General features: G+C 37.7%; 2 protein-coding genes across 2 annotated transcripts in view; one reads left to right on the forward strand and one right to left on the reverse strand.

Moving 5' to 3' along the window:
• The window catches only part of LOC118322836 (arf-GAP with dual PH domain-containing protein 1-like), a 14,883-nt gene extending 8,906 nt beyond the window's left edge, over window positions 1-5,977 (forward strand). Inside the window, exons 5-11 of the mRNA XM_035654666.1 lie at window positions 1,201-1,313; window positions 1,502-1,648; window positions 2,002-2,085; window positions 2,172-2,234; window positions 2,410-2,481; window positions 2,795-3,023; window positions 3,118-5,977. Coding sequence (XP_035510559.1) covers window positions 1,201-1,313; window positions 1,502-1,648; window positions 2,002-2,085; window positions 2,172-2,234; window positions 2,410-2,481; window positions 2,795-3,023; window positions 3,118-3,146 — 737 coding nt within the window. The 3' untranslated portion in view covers window positions 3,147-5,977. The remainder of the gene's footprint in view (window positions 1-1,200; window positions 1,314-1,501; window positions 1,649-2,001; window positions 2,086-2,171; window positions 2,235-2,409; window positions 2,482-2,794; window positions 3,024-3,117) is intronic.
• Window positions 5,886-24,308, reverse strand: part of LOC118322840 (ras-related protein Rab-26-like) — a 54,966-nt gene continuing 36,543 nt past the window's right edge. The window contains exons 6-9 of the mRNA XM_035654668.1: window positions 9,221-9,286; window positions 7,888-7,944; window positions 6,818-6,894; window positions 5,886-6,006 (exon numbers count right to left, since the gene is read on the reverse strand). Of these exons, the coding sequence (XP_035510561.1) occupies window positions 5,907-6,006; window positions 6,818-6,894; window positions 7,888-7,944; window positions 9,221-9,286 (300 nt within the window). The 3' untranslated portion in view covers window positions 5,886-5,906. The remainder of the gene's footprint in view (window positions 6,007-6,817; window positions 6,895-7,887; window positions 7,945-9,220; window positions 9,287-24,308) is intronic.

Raw genomic sequence — 24,308 nt, forward strand, 5'->3', positions numbered from 1 at the left:
GTGTGTGTGAGAGAGAGAGTGGGTTTGTAAGGGGCATGTTTGATATTGCATATCATTTTGAAGAAATTGATAATGATGGAGTATATAAATATAGACTCATTTACCTGGCACTGATCAGATTGTTAGAAAAAGTTCAGACACAAAGATGCTTCAGTTGTTCATCAAAAAGTTGTGTGTGTGTGTGTCAGAGGGAGAGTGGGAGAATGATTATTTCAGTGATGTTCAGGCTTGTAGAGGAAGCCATCAGTTGTAGCTGAATTATTTATGTAAAAGCAGAGGTTCCTCCAGCTTCCTCCCACCACTGCTGAGCTGCTTAGAACAGTGACCACATAGGTTAAGTGTGTACACACACGCACAATGTCACCACGATTTGGGATCTTTCAGTGGTCTCTACCAGAACTGTTTCTGGGTCAGTGTCCTGGGTAATATTATACAGTATGGGTATTTAGTGCACTCACAATGTACTAGATAAATGGTCACAAGGTAAGATTTTATAGTAATTGCTAATATTTAAAGAACACGTATGTATAGCCTTAGCATTAATTTACCAAAAAAATGTTGTCGGGTTAATTCAAGTGAAGGAAGTTGATTCACTTGAATACTGGCTAATAATGTATGACTAATAAAGCTGTACCAGTCAGTATTTTTACAAGCAGATCTAAAGGCTATGTGTAATGTGCACTTCCCTGGAGCTCTACAGAGCGATTGATGAGCATTTTAGTTTTTCCGCAAGCAAACCTCGCTCTCATCAGCCTTGTTTCCACTTGCAGCTGTCTTCAGCGAAAAGGCTTTGATAAACCTACTGTACACTACCTGCTCAGCACCTAACAGTAGACTAATTATTGACTACCTGGTGAACATAGTGGAGCATTTAGCAATTAAAGCGCTAATGTTGCTCTGCTGGATGTGTAAATAACTTGCTAACAGGTTTGCCATGTCAACTTTATTTACATTTGTGTTGCATTTACAACCCCCAACTGGCCAAGAAATCTACTCATGCAGCTTTAAGTTTTCTAAATCAAGTTGATTAATTGCTTGATGATCCCCAATAGTCACTTTGTGAATTACTCCTCTGTACATGTCTGTTTTAGATTTTATGTGTATGTATTTAGTATTTTCTTAGAAGTCTGTTGTGTCTTTCTTCTGTTTTCTCTTTTCTGTATTCCTGCTCCTGGACCCTTGTGGCTCCCCTCCTGGCAGGCTACAGAGAGGGGTTTCTATGGAAACGAGGAAGAGACAATGGGCAGTACCTCAGTCGAAAATTTATTCTATCTGAACGGGAAGGTGTTTTGAAGTACTTCAACAAGCATGATGTGAGTGTGTGTTTTCTCCCTCTTTCTATCTTTTTCTCAATCTGTACTTGGTCTCATGATCCCAGTGTTAAAACTGCCTTTGTTAGTGGTGAGGAAAAACTGATTGAGGACTTCAAAAAGGAGGTGTGGAGAATAAAGACTAGACCACTGACTCTCTCTCTTTTAAAAAATATCTTTCCTTTCTGAAGGCCAGAGAGCCCAAAGCGATTATGAAGATCAATACTGTGAATGCCACGTTCCAGCCAACAAAAATCGGCACTGCCCACGGCTTGCAGATAACCTATTTAAAGGACAACAGCACTAGGAATATCTTTGTTTACCATGAGGATGGAAAGGTGAGGTTTGGGGCTTTTTGTGGTGGGGAAAAAAGAGCAGGAGCATGTGTCCCTCTGGTGTAAATGGTTTGTCATTACAAGTCAGCGTGTATAGAAGTGTACTTGTATGCTAACGGCTTCACAAAACTCACACAGCAGAAGAACTAACACTGTGAGACATCTCCCTTGGGTTCAGAGCTTTTCAAATGGCATTTCTAGTATATCTGCCATTTAGAAAAGCCATTTCATCTAGTTATGAGTGCTGTGTGTAGTGCTAGAGGTAATTTGGGACCCTCAGGGCCGATAATGTGTGTGAGGAGATGATATTGCAGTAAGAGTCAGTCAGTGAACTTCCTCATTTTCTTGTCTTGAAGGAAATGGTGGACTGGTTCAATGCCATCAGAGCAGCCAGGTTTCACTACCTGCAGGTGGCTTTTCCTGGAGCTCCTAACTCTGAAGTGAGTACATGCACACAAGGTGTCAAATGATTGAACACACACACACAGTTTATTAGTGACTAAGTATTTGCTCTTTGTCTGTGTAGTTGTTGCCAAAGCTAACCAGGAACTACATAAAGGAGGGTTACATGGAAAAGACTGGTCCAAAGGTAATGCACTTTTGTTTTTCTGCAACATTTGTGTTGATAGAATACTTTTCCACAACATGATTTATAAGTTAGGTAAACATGCAACGCCTATAACATTGTTATATATTTATTTGACAGTTATAGGTGTATGAATTAAGCTGCTGCCACATGTCTCTTTCCTCTTTCTGTCCCACAGCACACGGAGGGCTTCAAGAAGAGATGGTTCACTATGGATGACAGGAGGCTCATGTACTTTAAAGATCCACTGGTATTAATGCTGAACGTCATGTGGAAATTGCTGTAGTTACACACTGTGAACTGCAGATGTTGCTATGCCATTTTATGACATTTTCTCTACTGTTCATCAGTCTCTCTGTCTATGGGACAGTGCATTTAAAAACCCAGTATAAAATATTTCCTTTAGACAGATGGCTATCCATCCACATAGTTTGCATGCAATTTGTTGTAAAGTGGAGATTTTGACCTTCAGGTTTGTGGTTTCCTCTGAAATATGACATAGTTATTCACAATAACTTAATTTAGGAGATGATTAATCTGTTTGTTTTCCCCTCCACTTCCAGGATGCTTATGCACGAGGTGAGGTGTTCATTGGTAGTAAGGAAAACAGCTACACTGTGCTTCCCGGCCTCCCCCCGAACATTCAGGGCTACCATTGGCTGTTTGGAATTACCATAGTGACCCCGGACAGGAAGTTTCTATTTGCATGTGAGACTGAAGAGGATCAGAAAGACTGGATCGCTGCATTTCAGACTGTTATTAACAGACCAATGCTGCCTCAGGAGTATGCAGGTAAACTGAACACCCAAGTCAGCAAAGTCATTATTGAGTTTTTTCCCCCCTTAATGTTTCAGTTGGATATATATTTTTTCTGTTCTCTCCACAGTGGAGGCCTATTTCAAGCACAAACCATGACTGTCTGTTGGTGCAGAATGAGGAGGAGGAAGAGGACCTCAGATATGTACTTGATATGTCATAATGGGAGCCTTTATAAAAACTTAAGGGTGATAGAAAAAGGACCAAAAGGTGAGACCACAGTTACCGTCACCACAGTGACCCCTTTACTCTACCTGCCATCCTGCTCAACCTCACCTATGTTATGTGCCAGACCCATTTCATAGAAAGTCCGAATCACTCCTAAGCTCATGAATGTTACCCTAACTCACTCATCTGTTATGCGACTTACATACTTGAAAGAAGTCAGTCAACTTGTTAACTTCGACCTGAATGTGTCGAAGTTACTTGTTTGTAGGAATCAGAAGTGTTGCTGCTCAGATATTATTGTACATACTTAATTACTCGGATGTTCAATACAACTGAATTAACCTTGCATTTCAACTAAGTGTACAAATTTTGCCCTTCCGGCCAGTTATCTGCAGACTAAGACAAACATTATCTGACACTTACTGTAATATGTCAGTAAGAAGGAATAATACATGGTCTACAGATATTCACACACATATTCACATTTATTTCCACATATGAGTACCATGGTATTTAATTCTTAATGTATTTATTTTTTTAACTGTCTACCATGCTTTAAGCAGCTTGTAAATTTATGTTAAGCACTGCAGGTATAATAAGCTATTTTTGCTTTTTTGTACATATTCAAGCAGCTGAATGTAAATTGCTTTGTGTGACGTTTATCATCACATTTAAAAATTGGCTTGCATTCCTTTGTCTCTCGTTTTTGCAAAACTATACAAATTTCAAATATCTTTTAATGTGGTATAATTATTTATCCAGCAGAGGGAGACAAAGGAAAGGTTTTAAACTCCCTAAACTAACTCCAGGGGCTCATTAACCTCATCAAACCAGTGACGACAGGTGTGCACATTAAATTATTCGTGTAAGTGCTGAAGAGAAAGGCACAAAGATGTTTTTGAGCAGTATTATGATGAGGCAGCAGTGCCTTTGTTCAAACTTGAAGAGCTAGGGTCAAGCAAACACTGTAAGCGTGCATCTGCCTAAATCTCCGCCACACACATTATTTTATAACTCATGCTCTGAATTCACTGTACAGTCATGTTGGAGTAGAATTTGTGTAAGTGACTCTGAAATATGGTCACTATTAAAAGGGTAAAAGCCACATTACCTTCTGTTTTTATTGTAGTTAACTTTCAGTTACAAGAAAGAAGTTGCACATTGAAAAGTAGTAAAACCACAAATCAATACATTACTCTGAACATCAAGATTGAAAAAACGTACAGTAAATGCTGTACAGAGATATTCAGTTTTTTATGGTTTCTATGACTAAGATGAAATCTACCAAAACAACAGTCATATAAAAAGAGGCCTATGCTTCTTTTACGAAGAACAGGTTAAATACTGGTAACAGATTATAAGAAATATGTTTTTAAGAAAACATGGCACTATGTACCCTATTTATGTATTTATGAAAGGAAAATAAAAGCAAAACAAAAAAGCAAGAAATAAAGCAGCCAACAAATATTTGCACATTCGACTACAAATATAACATTCAAAGGAAAAAGAGAAATATACACGTCTGTGTGTCATATACAATACTCTAGGTAACATTGTCAACATACTCTAGGTCTTTATTCCCTAGCACGCTCTTATTTACCATCTTAAAGTGCTATTCTCCATCAAAACTATTTTTTACATGCAGAAAAAAGTATTTACATCACGTTTGTCAAAACCCCAGTGTAGATTACATAAAGTTTAAATAACAATAAAAAAAGTATATGTATATTATCAAGAAGAGATGTTGCATTAGAGCAAGACTTAACATTGACCCTATAATATTGAAAAAAACCCATGCACTGCCATGTTTCTAATGTTTATTTAAACTGCTGTATTCTTCATTTTTTTGCATATAGCATGAATTCAAATCTACTAAAAGAATCATGTATTGTGGCTAATGATGCTATTCTGTACTTAATATCCTTGTATACACAATAGCAACATATATGAACTTTTATGTAAAAGTAGTAATACATATTCCCAAATATCCACAGCTGAATCATGGAAATGCTTAGATTGAGTTTATGCTGGTGAGCTAAACTGGCTGCAAAGAGCCTGTTGAATTACTGACATGAACACTGAACCATGTACAGACAACACATCACTGTACATCTATTATATGAACATTCATCCACGCGCTTATCACAAAATGGCAAATGTCATTAACATTTTAAATGACTGTGAGAAATAAATCTTGTGTCTGCAAAAGACCATAATTTCTGTTGTGATTAAGTCCCTTCACAATAAAATAACCACACAAGGTAATGCAAAGGTGTCCGATTCAATGCTGGGGTTATAATATTATCATGCAGCTACAGTTATGGAAGAAAATGTCCATTAATAGATTAATAACTGAGGTGAGCAGCACATTGCTTTGTCTTTTGCAAACCATAACCTGAGGCTACATTCGCAGCTGCAAAAGGAGGTGGGTGAGGAAAAAGCAGGACACACAAGATGGAGTAGGGCAGTGAAAGGAGTGCAAGATGACAGATGGCGGTTGTGTGGACGGAGACGGGGAGGTTTAAGAGCGGAAAAACAAGGACAAAAAGGTTTATACCTCGCTGGAGCTGACTCCTCACCTCTGATCAGGCCAGATATGAACACCTACTGTATAAACAAGAATGATCCACACACACACACACACACATAAATACACACACACACAGATCCAGAGAATGACTAAGGCAGGCTTTAAGACCTGCAGCAGCCTGTGCTCTTCATCTCCTTGTTTACGTACTCCTGGAGCTTAAACTTCTCACTGGGATCCTTCATAGACCGGTGCTTCAGCTCCCTGAGACAAAAGAAGAGGATAAGGTGAGGTTAAACCAAGACAGACCCACTCCCCATAAACACTACAGATCAGTTTATGACTGAAGTTACTCCATAAACTAATTTAGTAATCTAAGCATAAAGCTTATATATATATATATATATATATATATATATATATGAGAGAAAATAACTCGATGTATTAGTATAACTTATTGTTTACTGTGTACTTGGACTGTTTGACCTTCAGCTTGGGTGCCAGAATGATGCCTATGGTGCAGTTTGACACCGTTAAGGCTGGTTTTTCAGATTCATCTGCTGAAGGGGGGAATTTATGTCTGTGCTCATCTTAAATTTAAAGGTTCAAAGGTCCTGTGTGTAACATTTAAGAAAATCTATTAAAGATCTATTGACAGAAATGGACGAACCAAACACTGGCTCTAGATAGGGCCACATGCATGTTTTGCATGTTTAGTAGCCAACATAGTTTCTGCTTTGCACTTGAAAGTGGAGGGTGAAGCAAGGGAGTTGCAATCTGCATGTACTGCACTAAATCCTACACACCGGTTTCCTTAAGATGTGTACATGTGAGCAGGATTTTCACATCTAGTTTGTGGTTAAACATGCATAAACTGACAATGGACTTTACTGGGCACTAGTCTCCTACTTCGCTGTAGATGAAAAATATTTGCATATTTAAAAATTCTGGATTTTCCAATGAGGGAGAATAATTTTTAATGCGATAAGTTAGTTAATAAGTATTAAAATATATTTAAATGACATTTCTCTTGATTAAAGCAATCCACAACACTTTCAGAAAGTATGATACTCACTTAGCCACAGCAGTGAAAGCCAGCTCTACATTGAGACCTGACCTGGCGCTGGTCTCCATGAAGGGAACTCCAAACTCCTGCAGAGGCAAAGCAATGACATTTCTTGGAAATGTTCATTTATGCTTAGACAACTCAAACATTATGTATGATAATGTATGATAACACTTTTCAGCAGAAAGCTGCTTCTCTGATGTGCTACAAAAAATAAAAAGTAAATAAAAATCAAGGCTATTGAATAAAAACTATACAGAAGTTTACAACTGAACTTCACAGCACAATAGTGAACTTTGGATACATCCAGCTCAGATGTGATAAATTTGTCTCCCAGCTTTTCCTCTGCAGGGGAATTTGTCTCAGCCCACAGTGATGGTAATGGATGTGCTTTTTTCCCCTCCCAGGCTGAACCTTAAGTTACTTAGTGGCACTTTATTGCTCCCACTTCTGGAGAGAATCGCCTGGCTGTTTGCTATTAGTTTTTGTGTGTCATGCTGTGAAGCAACGGTAAGGGAGATTGATAAAAACAAATGTTTGCTCCTTGTTTCGGTGCTTAGTAGTTGTATTTGTGCCTGCACTGATATATCACAGGAGCATAAAACTTTTATGGATGGTGACATAGAAGGCAGGAATCTATACAATAAGTAATCGTTATCAAATGTTTATTATCTACAGTAGTGTGATACAGCTGAGGTGTCTGGTGTTTCTTTGTCTTATCTGTTTGTTTTTTTTAATTTGCAGGTGGTACATTTTCCTCACAGAGTAGAAGGGAATCTGTGAGATAAGAGCAAGAGTGAAAATGAAAATGATCCCTAGATAATCCCAACTTTCTGTAATATTCATAATCTTCTCATCTGCCATAGAAATTCAATCAGCCATGCCAATACCTCTGCAATATTACATGAAATGAGAAATCATTGCCTTCATTTGTCACATACAAGACCTTGATTTCAAAAGAATAAAAAAAAAGATGTGTTTAAAACGAATTATGCAGGGTGTAGCTTCTCATTGTAACAGCTGCGGCATCTGGACACAGAAAATTGTGCACATGTTTTCATTAAGTGTCAATAATTAACCTTTGCAAGCCTTTCACCGTCTTCTCTCTTCACCACCCTCTCATGTGTGGCATCAGCCTGGTGAGACAGGAACAAACAAGGTCACACAGACAAGCATCATGCACCAACATCCGTGCTAAAACCACAACAACCACCCACCCACAGAGGAGATTTGCTCGCTATTTGTCCACAGTTTACACACAAGCCTTTCCTGGTGTTCAGGTCTGATGGCAGCTAATGAGTCAAGATTGGCTCTCAGGGTGCTAATTAAGGACTGATATGGAGCGTGGGGGACTGAAACTAGACAGAGCTCCAAGGCAGAGACATCTGTTCTCTGTTCAGAGGGAGGGATGTGAATGGCAGTTTTAGGAAAAAAATGTGCAACACTGATTTGCAAATTAGCAGTTTAAGATTTTGTCAGATGTGTGTGTGTGAAACTGACAAGAGTAATTGTATTTTGTCTATCAAACAAATAGTCACCAATGACTTAAATGTAGTTGTTATCATTACTGATGCCAATAAAACACATGAGGTTTGGTTCGGATACAAAAACAACATTTGTTTCCATACTTCACACTGAGGAGCCAGAAAACATTTTTACTGAATAAAAAGAAGCTTTAAAGGATGGTGATATTCTATACTTTTGTTATTGTCAACAAACCCTATGAAAATACAGACAGAAACAGAGCATCAAGTGCATCTCTCAATACTTTCTTAATACTACTTTGTCTGTGGCTCTCAGCCCCAAGCCCATTGGATGTAAATCCTTAAAAAGCCTTTAAATAAAGAAATTGCTGAAACAGCTGGGCACTGTATTTTTTAGCTAACATTACTAAAATAAGAATCAATAGTGTATTTGTTAGGGACTACTTTTAGCCGTGGATTAATATACATTTTGCGCTCTAGTCAGTATTTATGGTGTGTGGCATTGGCTCAAACATCGTAATGAAGAAACATGTCACCCAGTGCAACAGTGTGGTCATTGATGTGTTTTTAATAATTTAACAATTTAACAATGGAGCTCTGTGTGCACAGAGGAATAAGATATATCAGAGATACTACTTGTTAGTAGGATCAATTCATTGTTAGTTTTGATCATTTCATGAGATTTAACAAAAAGATATAAAATATACCTTATACCTTATACCATAAATTCATCACTGTTTAATTTTGGAACCATCTAATCAAAGAATAAGTAAACTAAGAGTTAGACAAAACATAAATGCCAATATTGTTCAATACTGTGCGCCAGAGAGACATTTAACCTAAAATATTGTATAGTATTGACTGCTTAAATATACTGTATATCTACCTATAGTCACAAATATTTAATTAATATATAATAATGCCTTGCCTTGTTTCCAAGCAGCATGAGCACCACATCCTGTTGGGCGTACTCATGGATCTCAGTCAGCCACGCCTAGTAATGATACAGGATAAATAGACAAGAGGGAGAGAAGACAGAGTTGCTGTTAGACTAGCAGAAATACATTATGAGTGTGAAAACTTAAAAAGGAAGAAATATGTAGAAGACATTAAAAGGGCTTCAGGAAAAAAACTTGACAAGGACAAGCCTAAGCATTCAATCTAATAACATGAATAAAGAGAAGGAGGAAAGTGAGAGCGACTACTTCATTTAGAAGATGAGTATGGGTAAAGGAGATTTAAAAAAAAAAAAAAAACTGAGGCAAGGACAAATAAATAAAGAGGATAAAAGCAAGAAAGAGTATGTGAGAAAGAGAAATACTTAGAGAGTTACTGTAACAAACACTCATCATCATCAGTTTAATCAACATGGTTCGCTCCATCCTGCTTTAACTACAGTCTGTACTCAGGGGAAAGATAAAGCTTTACGAGGGAACAAACAGCACCTCTGACTGTATGAGCTCTGACAGCACCTGAGCCATCTATTCACTGTTAGTGAGCATTTAATCAGCTCAAACAGACACCTGCAAACCCCTCCTGCTGAAATAATATCCCTCATCTCAGCACAAAGCTTAATTGTACCCATAGTGAATTACTCCACATTGGATTTCTGACTGGCTGGTGATCAATGCACCTTATGTTGGTAGTCCTTCTCCAGAGCAGTTTCCCCTCTGACAGCTCCTCTGCAATTAATTCTGGTGATGACTCTGTGTTTGCAGAGGGATTTCACTGGGTTCACCTCCAGCCAAAGGTCATGTTAAATAACAGGAGATGAGATAAGCAATGTGTTGACACTTCTGCCTGTGAATATCAGAGCATATGCTGCATGTGTCGATTGGAATCTTTATTATAAATAGGATGTATGTGTTGACATGAACATTTCTTAGTATGATAACTTTAATGATAACTTTTGAAATATCAGCTATCAGAAGGACTTCCATTAAATTTTGCACTGACATTCATTTTCTGTAGAAGATGAATCCTACTGATTTGGGTGATACCTGCCTTTTCCTCTCGTGCCACCATGATGTTCACATTAGTGGTTATAAAGGAAATGTCTCAACAACTTGAAATAACTTTGATCCCTTATCTTTACCTCTATAGGGCCATCATCAGGTCAAAATTTTAATTTGCACAGTACTCTGGTTTTTGACCAATTACGAGGCAAAACTAATGACATTTACATCAACCTCAGCTGTACTTAAGCTCAAAGTGCCAAAACACAGCCTCACAGCGCTGATAGCAAGACTGTAGACTCTTAGTCTTAGTCAAACTGACTTTAATGTATTTTAGAGTTGAAATGATTAGTTGAATAATCAATTAGTCATTTAGTTGATCAACAAAAAACTAAGCAGGAACTATTGATAATCAATAATAGTCTTTTCTCGAAAAATTACAACAGATTTGAGCTTCTTAAACCTACCTAAGTTTTTAACTAGTTATGAAACTGTTTCAGTTTAATACTGATGCCTCTGTAGGGCCTACATAAGAAAAGAAAAAAAGATTTTTTTTCGACACATGAAACAAGGCAGTTGAAACATTACCGCTTTTATCCACAGGGGGCACCAGAATCAACGCAAAATGAAAGTTCCTTCTTGCTGATTTAAATTGAAATATTTAATGTATTACTATTTGTAAGACAAAACAAGCTTCAGTATGCCAGCTTTGCCTTTTTATAGACCAAATCATTCCTAAAACAACAATCATCAGCATCAATAATGAAAATAATAATTAGTTGCAGCCCTATATAATGAGAAATATATTTCATTTTTAAAGATATTTTTTATGAATCAAAAAATATGAAAAAATGAAGAAAATAACTTTTTTTCCAGAACCATAACTTCCATTGTCCTCCACCTTCTCCCTTCTCCTCTAGTCAAACCTCATCCAAACTCTGGAGCTCCAAGCCTTCACCCAGTCAACTCCACATCCATCAGAATGATGCATGGCCCTCTACAGGCCCACGTGATTAGCATTGCATGACCATGTTCAAACACCCAGGTGCTTATAAATAAAAGATCTGCATTTCACTCAGCTACCACCCCATCACACTGCAAACCCATGCAATAAGTCACTCACGTTCACAAAGGATGTTAAAAGGCTGTGTTAAAAGGGTCAAGACTACATTTTATTCGAAAATGGCTTTCTATTCAGATTTAATTTTCAAAAAAAAAGTCAAATGTATTTCATCATGGAATTTTCTCCATAAAAATTCATGTTCCCTTCATGCAGTTGTTAGTTTATATGAACAGTGTTTAAGAGGAAAAGCACAATAAGAAGCACAATAAAAGTACAAACAAAAGAAGGAAAACACTTATAGACGTGATAGTTTTGGTCTAAATAACTGAACTCTCTCTGAGCTCTATTCTGAACTTTATTTTAGGTGATATAAACTGAACTTTGTTTTAACTTTTTACTGAGACAGGGTTTAATGTAAAGTATACAACACTGCTGTGATTAAATTTGCATCTGATTTTTTTAAATAATTTTGTACAGCATTTAGCTAAACATTTTTTTGTGTGTGAGCAGGTGGAGTGAGTAATGAGAAGTTTGTGTGTCTTTTGTCCTCTAGTTTATTGTGTTGCCTTGAAATAAATGCGAAATCCCATTTGCGATTTGATATGCTTCGGATTTAATGAGGTCAGAGAGGTTTGGTGGCGCGGAGGTTCTTTAATAAGACAGTAAGTTCCACCTTTGGGGAGTGGAGGACGGACAGATTTAAAGGAACATTTAAAGACGTTTAGAGAAAGGTCCGGCTGAGCCCTCTGCTATTTTGAGATTAATGGAAAAAGGTTGGGTGGGTTGAATTTGCATCACTGGTGCTCTTCAACATAGTGCTGAAGGGGCAAAATGTTACTGGGGAACATTTTGCATGTGGATAATTACCTGCTTCATGCATAATTCAACTCTCAAGGTTCCCCATCATTCACATCTCGCTTAGCTAGGTCCACTGCTCGTCATTATTGCTTGTCTTTGAAAACAGCTCAAACCTTTAAATTCTGTGAACGTCTGTGTGAGGTGATTTCAAATTACAATCCATCGTCTGTGCCAAATTACATATTGGCATAGACGTTTGGCCTTTGTAATAGAAGGTTATTGTTCAACTTGGCAATCCTTCATCCTCCCACAACAAGTCTAAGCAAGCCTCTGCAGGATAAAATTTGACGGCTTGCTCCTGAGTGATTCTCTCCATATGCTATGATTACTGTTGATGAACCATAGCTTGTAATTAGATCATTCAGCTGTTTATAGCGCACCTCCCCCATGGGTCATTTCACAGATACAATCATTGATTCCAGATGATGCCACTTGTCACCTATTACCAAAGTCTCCTATTATCTTTTCATCGCAGGATAAGGACATACAAGCAATGACGCAACAGACAGCAAAAATGGATCAATGCAGTGCATGCGGTCTAGACATTATCATTTGAATTGGAGAGAGGATAACAAGTGAGTGCATTTAAGCTTCCAGAGGGAAGATTTTGACCATTTATTCATGCATAACACTTGATAACTGAGCTATGAAAAATACTATGAATTATAATAAACCATACTGGATCTGTAATGGCTTTGTTGCCACCAGCGCACCTGTCCACAAAATGAATACAACTAGAAACAAAAAAACAAAATGAAACATCACAGTTTATCAGAAAGATTTGGCTGAGAAAGACACTGGGAGGGAAATATTATTCCAGAGTAAAATCACAAACAGATCAGACCCCAGTTTTGAGGAAGTGATAATTGATGAGTAAACAGGCTCAGGCATATAAATAAAGATATCATGCTGCACTACTGAGGGCCATTATTTCTCTGTGAAAGACTGAACAAACAGTGACTCCCTGTTGTCAACATCCCCTCTGTATACTGCAAACAAGGCTTGAAACTGCCTCTGGAGTGCTGTGCTTTACTGTAATAAAAACCCTATAATATCCAAACCTGCCTCTATTTCTTTCATGTTAGTCACTCGCTTCACATCTACTCTTGTACTCGATTCACGTGGCATAGCAATGTGGATTAAAGTTTGTATGGCATCTGTAGGCGGTAGACACAAACTTGGAAGACTTATATAGTCATTTAATGTAAATAAGTTAATCTGAACTGGTTCTTGAATATGATGGCTATTTGCTTGCTAACAAAATGCAACATGTAAACAACACCCTTGTGGAGCTGTTGGATAATGTGTTTTTTAATATATATAGGCTGGCAGTTTCCCTCTACTTCCAGGGTTTGAGCTAAGATAGGCTTAACACCTCCTGGGGAAATACACAAACAACTAAATAAGACCCAGCCTAAAATGTTGATATATTTCTATGTGCTCTTGCGTGAAGTTGCTGCAGTCCACAGCTGGACGTGTCTCTTACATATAGGCAGTGCACATCAAAGCTGTGAAGAATTTCACTTTCTTTGACAGCAAAGCATTGCATTTGAAAAAACAACCCTGCAATAACAACTACCTTTGTGAATGATTTGTACACCTCCATTTGGCACTTTGGATCTCCACTTAGCAGTGGACAGAATAACAATAACACTACTTTTCTACGTTTCTTTTAATTGTTTTATTTATTTATTATTAATATTTTTTTGTAGAAGTATTGCATTGTGGACCTGACTGTATATAGGATCAGGAATATTCACTACCCTCCAGTGGTCACAGTAAAAAACACTAGATTATATTTGTAACTAATAAACAATGCTAAATCAGTATAATTGTTTATAGTCAAAGTAGTTTTCTGCTGTGAAGACCAGTCGCTCCAGATGTTCATACCATCTTTAAGGTGGACATGATAGCATACTAGTGCTTCCAGTAAATCCTCCATATTTTTCTTTCTATTTAAAACAATAGTGCTTGAAGCAGCAAGACCAGGCTCCAAATAAGTCTTTGACCATGGCTGAAGGAACTGGGCTGGGTTCATCTTTTATTCAAGACTAATATCTCTGGCCAAATGCTAAGGGAGCCAAATGTCAATGACAATGTGGCACAGTGGCAGGGTCGGTAATAAATGTATCTGCTCCTTGCCCTGGCAGTGGCAAGTCTGGCAAATCAAATGCAGCTGAAATTTTGTTTTGTTTGTAAGAGCTGAAAAACCTTTAACAAACCCCAGCTGAATTCAGGTTCTCAATTCCTATAATTTCTATTTTCAGTAGTCTCGAGCTCTGATGAATTAAAATGTCAGTTTGAAAGTTTGTACAAAATTTCCAAGTAAAGCTCTTGATCAATATTAACAAAATCAACATTGACTTGATGCTATGTGCTCTAATATATTATATATCATAAAGCTATAATAACAAATTCATGGCTGAAACTCACGCTGCCTGCTCAACTGTAGAAGTGAGAAACGCTAACAATGGCAGAGAGACTGATGAGCAGAGGGAGACAGAGACGGTGCCAAAAGGCAGCAAGGAGACAGACAGTGACAGTGAAAGACAAGGCAAAGACCAAAGGATCCGTATCAGAGAGGAAGAAAGATAAAAGCCAGGCAGACAGCAGCTGGCGGCTGCATCGTGACATTGGCAAGACAAGTTGTCACTGGCAGAGGTATGTGAGGGTACTTCTGATGCTGCCTTGTATTTGTTCTTCTTTTGTTGTCCCTGAGATAAAAAAGAAGGGCTATGTCCTACTCCAGGAAAGTAGACTAGACAGGTCAGCTGATGGTGTGGGAATATAGTTTTGATTTTTTTTCTAAAGACGGTTTATGAGTATAAATTGTGTATCAGGCAGGGGTAAGCAGTACCAAAACCCAGCATCGTGTCTGGCCATCTGCAGTCTTGTTTACTTGATACTCTTTGGTTAGATAGTTCCAGATTAACATAAAAATGTTGCATGCATTCAACATATAAGAGCTTGTTGTTATCAGTACCAAAGCTTAAATGTCCAATCTATTGGCAGAAATGGAATATAATATTCAGATATGTTTCCCTTAGTGTATAATCACCTTAAAATAAGAATTCTTATGTTTTTGTTCTGTTGAATGAGACGTTTTTATCTACAGACACTGCGGGACGCCTTCCATGGTCGCCGCAATGTTAAATTACCATGTTTCTACAGTAACCGAGAACGGACACAGCCCATTCTCATTTCCAGGTCTTCAAATACGTATGAGAGTGGTTTTAGTTGCAATTTGCAACTTCACTGATGTCACTAAAATCTTACATATGGGTCCTTTAAGTTTTCTTGACAGTACTAGCTTTGAAAAAATAAATGCCTATATACCTTATACCCAGATTTTTGGATCAGGACACCTTGCTGAGTTATTGCTTACTTATAAGATGAAATCCAGTCATAACACAATGCCATATTTCCCCCAAAACAATGCAAAATGTAAACATTACAAGAAAATATGAATGTTTCCGGTTATGTTCTAAACAATTATATATTCTTTGTACACTGAATTTCTTTTTTCTAAAATTCCTCAAGGGGCCTCGGAGTGTCTTTCCATGTGACCCAACTTTCCCTCTGTTGCACTTTTGTATAAGCAGATTTGCTATGGGTGACAATGCTATTCTCGCCAGGCTTTGATCAGAGAATTACACCAGCAGACGGAGTGGAGAAGTCTGCTCCCAACAATATTCAGACTCAGACTGAGCCAACCCAGAAGAGCGCGGGGAGAAAGTAGGACTTCTCCCCTGAGAGGAGGTTTAAGCTGCACGAGGCAGCTGAGCTAAACGGAGTGACACTGTGTCACTGTCTGACACACAGAGAAATCCTGTCACACTCAGGGCTGTGTGTATTCACACATTTGTGCAGAAACAAATCAATAAACTATTTGATTTACTCAAAACCAGGGTTTTATAATGTCGGCTTTAAAATCAGCTTGTCAACAATTTTTGTTGAAGTACGCATGTTTTCTTCTGCAGATTTTATACGCACTCAAAATATGTCTAATAAAAAGACACATCAGTAATCAAGTCCCTTCTGTGTTAGAAAACTTTAAATCATAAAAAAAGAAAAACTGAAAACAACAGCCTTGTAAGCTGATTTCTGTGGCCTGACAGAGAAGAGAAAGGCTTTTATGTTTATAAAAGAGCAGCTGCAAACGGCAAACATGGGTGTGAGACATGTCTGGATGACTGATGTGCTTTGAAAAGCTCCAGTCATAGAGTGAGTCTGAGTGTGATACAGCAGAGTGAGATGTGTACAGAGAAACTATCCTCACTTCTCTCGATGCTCTCCGTCAACTTGTTTTTGTGCTGTAGAAGCTGAAAATAAGCGCTGTGTGACTCTTTCAGTCAGTGATACGTTCAGTGTTTTAAAGTAGTTAGTGTTAAATAAACCAGATAAAAGGCTTTACATGGGGAAAGTGGCAGTGTCTGTTGTCATAAGTAATTCATGCGTGAGTAAGGGTTTCACTTTACATTAAACCAACCATGTGGCAGAAAAGACTTATAAAAGGAAAATATTTGATATTATAAAATAAGAATGTTTTGACAAAACAGGTTTCAAGTGAAAATAAATGAAATGATTACTTTTCTTGAAGGAAAGTTTTTCTTCCTCTATTCAGTCCCCTCATTTACAGATATTAATGTGATTCAACTTGGCCCTGTGAGCTAACAGCACAAAGACAAAGAAACACAAGTACACGTTGCCAAAGAAAGAAAATTACTGATGAGCTGAGGATGAAACAAGGTCAACTCACAGCATTTCTCATTTCTTTGGAGAAAAAAACAAACCAAGAAATAGTATTGCAACTATGTGTGGGTTTCCAAGTTGTTCTGAAACAACAAGTTAATGAACATATGTGACCCTTCGTCTTTAAGTTAACAAAGTGCTTAGGCTACCTCCATGTACACACAAGACTTTACAATCCTACACTATATTGTAACAAGAAAGATGCTGGCATAACAACACAAGAAGCATACACTTTGTGGAGAATACCATTATTATTTAATATAATAATAATATAAAAGTAATTTTGGTACAGAAAGGATTTAGTTGTTGCTGAGTAAATAATGTTAGGAGTATATTTATATGTATAATAGGCTTGAAATTCATGGAAAGTTTAATAATCACTTATTAATATAAGGGTAATGATATTTCTTTTCTTTCTCTCCAGTTTCTTTAAGATAAAATGTCTTGCTAATACACTGACATAAGCATGATTATACAGACATACATTTATTCTGATGCAGACTGACTAAGTATACTTGGTACTTTTTAATAATTGGTCTTTCCTTTTAGTGGCTGCATTTATGCATAAATTAAACTGATTTGCTTTTCTGAATAGCTTCGTTGAGTTACTACTGAGCTGTTGTCACTCTCTTGGTGGATATTAGAAAGAAATATTAGATTACAAATTATCTTTTTGTAATGAACTTACTTGATTTAATATGTAAATTTAGTATGAGGTGTTTGAGCTCTTTACCTATTTTGACATAACTGTAGAGCTAGTGTGTCAAAACAACATGTATGACAGTAAGAAAAAGCAAAGGTGAAAGACCAATTACATGTTTCATTAGTGGCAAGTGGTTAAGAGGTAAATGCAATCAGCTCACACACCCTGTCAGTGCAAGCAGGGACATCTAACTTTTAAATGATTTCTATTTCTCAGAATTATGAATATAAAAGAGGGAATCAATAATTTAAGGTTTTCAATATGTTATGAAGGGAAATAATGGAGTGGGCAAAATGTCAAGTGCCAGCAAAATGGAGGTTCAACATGAGCAGGCTGAAAGGTCTCAAAGCTGCAGAGACAAAGAATAGAAGTCATTAACCTGTAAATGTGTCACTTTGCTACATTCCCATTATAATAAATTGATCCACGCACCATCTAACCTCATGGCAGGAATGTAGATGCAGAAGTTCCCCAGTTAGTTGTATGCCAGTTTTGGGACATTGTTCACATACACAGTCCTCATTATCATGACATCCTCTGTGACATCTGTGCCAATTGTTTCCAGAGACATGTACTGTGTATCAGAGGGGGGTGTGGGGCTCAGTGCCACCCTGTCAATCAAACTGATATCTTGTCAGTCCTCATGTCAGTCTTGTAAACACAATTCTCAATTCTTCTCTTTAAAATATGCTCTTTTGGTCCAAAGGCTTCTATTCTTGGAAAAACAAATTCTCCTCTCTGTTCGTAGCATAGTGCATTCTCCGTCTCTAGACAATCTAGACAGACGTTTTTAATTTCAAATTGAAGTTGATAGGCCATAATAAAACAATGAAGATGAAAACAAATGAGGAAAAAATCAGAAAAGCCCTAAAGCCATATATAAAGTTTATTTGACACAGTGACACTGTGTGGGAGAAGGGTGACCTCTGCTGAGATATCTCTACTTTGATCCAGTGTTTCTTCTTCTGCTGTTACAAACCCAACATCATCTTAGACCCTAGTCTACTAATGTCTTGACATGCTGCAGGCTTATTCAACACAACAGATGCCAATGGATTCTGTTACAACACACTACAAACACATATTGTAGGCAGTAGAGACCAAACATTTACAGCACTCTATGTGTTCTGGTTATGACAAGAATACCCTCAATAGGTACTTACTCACTTGTCCAGCCATTAATTTCAATATAAAGTAAATTCAGGCCATTGACAGTATGCAAGCTAATGAGGTCATCTCTATCTTAGTTTTGAGAAGTTCTAATAAAGCTAGTTACATAAATAACTTGTTCTACAGTATAGTAGTATGGCCCCTTTTCCTTTTTTCCATACATATTCAAAAGTTTGGCCACCTCTTGACAAATAAACACATTTTTGTCATTTCATTTTTTCATGGAAAAGATGTAAACACAGCCTCTTGAGGGGATGGTTAATTAAACCCAATATTTGCAGCAAACATTTGTGCATTGTTTCATTTTATTTGAGTTGAACAAAAATTGTAACATGTGCAAAGGTTTGGGCACCCAGTACTTAGTAACCCCCCTTTGGCAGATATCACAGCTTGCAAAAGTCTTTCAGTTCTTGTATTTTGTATTTTTACCCATTCTTCCTTGCAAAAGGATTCTAGTTCTGCAATATTCTTGGGATGTCTTGTATGCACAGCTCTTTTAGGATCTACCCACAGATCATTATCCTGTTGCAAAAGCTTTCCTCTTTTCATTTTTTTTTTTACAGATGGTGTGATATCTAATTTTTCCAGACTTTGCTGGTTTTTAGTGGAATTCATTCTTCCCGCCACCCGTGCAATGCTTCCTGTATCACTGGCTGACACACTACAAAACATGATACATCCACCCCCATAGTTAACAGTTGGGAAGGTAAGCTTTTCATAAATTGCTGCTCCTTTTTTCTTCAAACATCCCTTTGCTGATTGTGGCAAAAGAGTCCTATTTTAACATCAGTCCTCAGCACTTGTTTCCTGCAGGATCTTTGCATTCCCATGGAGGTTCTGATTCGCCTTTCTGACCAGAATCTCTGAAAGTTTTCTTGGTCTTCCAGATCTCATCTTGACCTCCGCAGTTGCTGCCATCTCTGAATTACATTTCACACTGTGGAAACTAGAGGTTGACAGTGCATGAATGTTTGCTGCAGATTTTGTGTTGTATGTTCCATACACTTGTTTTTATATCTTTTCAATGAAAAAAATAACCAAAATGTGTTATTTGTCAAAGGGGTGGCCAAACTTTTGCATACAACTGTACCAACTTTTAGAACATTCATGTTCAGTGAACAAACTATTAATTTACTGTGTGCATAAACCTGCAATAACTGATTTTTTTGGCCACTTGCGAGTCACCTATTCCGTTGACATGGTAAACTTGTTAGTAAACAGTTGCTTATTTACACATCCAGTAGTTACAAAGCAACAGAAGCATGTATTTTGAGTCATGTTTCTGGCCAACTGGTGAATGCAAGTCCAATATTCACTTTCTTTTTGCTAGTTTTGGCTCTCTACCAACTTAGCTGCTAAATGCTCTTCACCTTGTTCACCAGCTAGTCACTAACTGTGTCTGTGATAGTGTACAGTGGGTTTTTAGAGCTTTTTCACTGAAAACAGCTGCTGCTGTGGCTGAAAACAATGTTATTAGAGCAGTAAGAGTGAACTAAAAGCAGTACATTTGTCGGATGGGCAGCAAAACAATCAGCTGACTCACTATAAAGCTGACGGGAGCTGCAGATTCAGGTGATAATTCTGTGTAGGTTCATCCCGTTCACAATCTCACATTGCTACTTGTTTGCAGCTTCATAGTTATCATAGTCCAGATCAACTGAACTGCGGTCAGAGAACAATCTTTTTAAGACTTGTTTGCTTTTTTTTCGCCCTGCGGACAGACCATATCAGATAATTGTTGAGATGTTTTAGTCATTTGTGGTGGATCCTACATTTCTCATAATCCAAACTGATAGAAACGTTTGTTAGATCCCTCCCTGTTTACCGCCCACAGCTTCATCTCTGCTGTTTGCAAGGCAAGCTTTCAGTTAAAAAGTCCAAGCTGACATAACCACTGATGACATTATCATGACTATATTTATTGCAATTGTAAATTAATTTGTAATGATGTTTACTCATAAATAATGGATTCAGTAAGATTACCCCCCATTCTCCCCACTTTTCTTCAGTGGGTAGATATTTTGTGATACCAGCTGCTGAGACTTTTGCACCATCCCAATACATTTATTTCTTTTGTGTTGCTAAAACACTGAAGAATCACATGATAACACAACACGCTGTTGCACAAACAATGTCATAAAAGTAATTTCCCCACGGGGATTATTAAAGTATTTCTGTTTCTGATTCTGATTCTGATAATTAGTGTGGATAATCTACAGGCAGTGCTGTGTTAATAGTTTTGGGTTAGTCACTAAAATTCAATTTGTTTTTGTCATTAGAGTAAGGAATATAATTAGTTTTAATGTTCAAATTTCACTCCATCATGTGGCCATGAAGCCACCTACACTTTTTAGAGGCCACTTACTATTCTGCTGGTGCATATAATTGAAATCCATTTTCACACTCTTTTCAAACAAAAGCTATAAGGTCTTTCTGTCCGGATGATAAAACGATTGTAGGACTGTGATAAAAAGCCAGAGTAACCACAACAAAAATAATGACGCCTCTGCATTTGTTCATGCCAGTAAGAGATAAAACACCCCAAAAAGGCAAAAGATATAGAAAGTGACAGAGAAACAGAGTTTTGCTGAAGTGCTGAATTTTGTGAGTGTTTCAGTTAACACTATTTGTCATTGTCCAATTGTTTAATAAAAACACACCTCAATGCACAAGTTCAACTTAGAAGTAAGCATTAATTTCTGGAAACAGAGGGAAACCAGAAGGTTTACAGAACTGGGTTATAGAGGGATCACATGTTTTCTCAGTCAATAGTTGCTGTGACTAAAAGGAAAAATTATACAGAAACAGACAAACAATGTAGACGATGATTGGATGACTCATTTTATGCAAGACAGTGCGGGACTCCTGGCTCCCAGATTATCTGATAAATCTGTGTAGTATTAAAACTGTTTTCAGGAAAAATGACAACATAAAAATGACATAAAATAAAAATCCCTGTGGTTATGGGAAACTTCTCAGAAAACTTGTGTTTAACCCTGCAGTTAGGATTGTAAACATTTTACTTGAAGCAGAAGAGACTCTTCACTCTTCTGTTTTCTTGGTTGTAAGACAGACCCTCCAGGAAATATCTTTTTGTTTATTTGTTAAGTTCTGAACAGCTTTTTTATGTAGCTTTCTCTTTTTATAGACTATAAATCCAAAACTCTAAACCAAGGCTATCCCAAAACATTTTTCTTCAAACTGGCCTTGTAAATGGATTCCAAATGGTCTAGCTTTGAATATTTCTCCTTCTCATTCAGCACTAACGCCATCAGTTCAGCATGCTAACTAAAACTAACACATGCCTGTCCTCCATGTGAAATGTGAATTGAGCACTTCAATTTAGTACAAAGTTGTTTTAGATTTTTCTAAATAGTTCATGGTGCTTTTTGATGCGGTAAGAAGAGATAGAAAAGAGCAAATCTGCAAATCATATTCACTCTGAGAGCGTCTGAATGGCTTTGACCTTTGTCAACCCCCTCACAGGTAAAAAGCTTCCTTCTCCAGAGTTGCAACAAACTCAGTAACATAAAAGGTACTTTTATTGGTGAGCAGGAGGAAAAAGAGGTGTTATGTAACAAAGAGCAGGGAGATGATAAAGAGATGGCCATCGTTTTTACAAACTCTCCATAAGAAAGAGGAGCTGCAGTGAAACACCTGACATGAATCCGTACACTAAGACATTTCAGTTATTTTTATTCCATCTGGGAAATTGAAATGCTCCAACAACAACAAAAACGCGGGCAGCTTATAGGACATCTTTATTCATCTGGCTATGATTAAGTGTGTGTTTGTGTGCATATAAACATCCCATCTTTTGTCACTTTGCTGCCAGACATCGAAGTAAATGGAAATGTCCACAGAAAGCAGGTGAACACTGGTGGATCATTTTTCCTTCCAACACTTTGCCTCTGCAGCGCTACGGTCCACTAGCTGCATCACACTACCAGTCAAGGACTGGCAACAATCTACTAAAGCAATGGAGCTGACACACTAATAATGTTCCATGCAGGAGACCAACTTACAGATGATGTGTGAGTGACAAGGTAATGAATGAGGATTACTGCATGTCATGCCCTGGCTAACTTGTATAAAACCTGATGGTGCAGAATAATCCATGATATGTTTCTTCATACAACACTTGCCTGAAACGAACTTCTAAAATGCCAGTCTCCACTGATTATAAATGAATGGTATTTAAATTCATATCACTGCATTATTTACTGACAGTTTCTCTCATCACCATCTGGTGCGGTGGTGCCATGACATTTAACTAACAGCTATGTGCTAGGCAGGTGGCCATTTCATTTGAAGCCAGGCCATGCCCCGGGGACAGACAGTGAGAGATGAATGAAGGCTCATAGATGAAGGTTTCATCGCTCTCATTGCTTTTATTGCGTTTCTACAACACAGACACGTAAGCATGATCAAGCATTCGGCAGCATCAGCATGTGCAAACACACATGCCGGGATGTAAGAGCGAGTGCAGCTACAAAGAAATAAAATCATTTAACAATCAGCATCAAAGCCAGACTGTTCAATAAGAAACTTTATTATGTGTATGAAGAATATATTCTAATCCATTTTAGAGCTATTGACAATTGACATTGTTCTGAAAACACTGTAAGGATTTTTTCTCTTTGCATGAAATCAAAAGCGCAGGTTCAGGTAAAAAACAGCAGCTGGAGTTGCTTTTTGATCATGAGCAGATCATCAATTCTTACAAAGTAAACTGGAAAATATGTCTCTGACCTGATGCCCCTATTGACGAGAGATGTTTGTCAGCGCCTTCCAAAATCATTACAAAAATGATTCACCGTTTTCTGATCTGCCAGCACTATGGTTAAAGCTGCTTTAATCAATAGTTTTACATTAAGAATGAATGAAATGGCACAGTGATGAACCCACAGAAGATCTTTACCCGGCTGCAGTTTTAGCTCATTGTTTTGGTTACATCCACTTTTTCTGTTTTGATTTAATCTCACTGTGCTCATCAGCGTCAGACCAACCACAGCAGGCAGCTGTTCAACAAAAAAAACAAAACTCTGGTAAAACCCACTGTATGCTATAGAGGAACACGTAGATATTTCCCTCAGAAGCCGGTTGAGATAAACTTTACACGGTGATAACATTCAGTTTAGTGTTTACAGCTTGTTTATGTAGGTTATTGTAAGTTGATGCAGGTTTAAGGTTTGGATAGGTTCAGGCGCAAAGTATACTTGCTTAAGATTACATACAGAGGTTTTACAGCAGTCTATCAGTTATCATTCACACTGCTAAAAAAGAGTTCCTGTCAAGTAAGGGTGACCAATCCTGATTTTCTGGTGAACACTGCAGCTTAGTCCAAGATCCTAAAGCTGACTGGCAATCTCTCTAATCACCAGAGCAGTCTGCTGCCCTTTCTAAATGGTGCGTTTCAGGAACTGCAGGTTAACTGCCAGAGAGCACTGAATCGTTCTGGTTTGACAATCTTTCTGATTCCCATCAACGGCAAACGATAGCACCACAAGAGCCA

The sequence above is a fragment of the Morone saxatilis genome, unplaced genomic scaffold (genome assembly GCF_004916995.1).
Source record: "Morone saxatilis isolate NCDOM2014 unplaced genomic scaffold, NCSU_SB_2.0 Contig14, whole genome shotgun sequence".
Classification (NCBI taxonomy): domain Eukaryota; kingdom Metazoa; phylum Chordata; class Actinopteri; family Moronidae; genus Morone; species Morone saxatilis.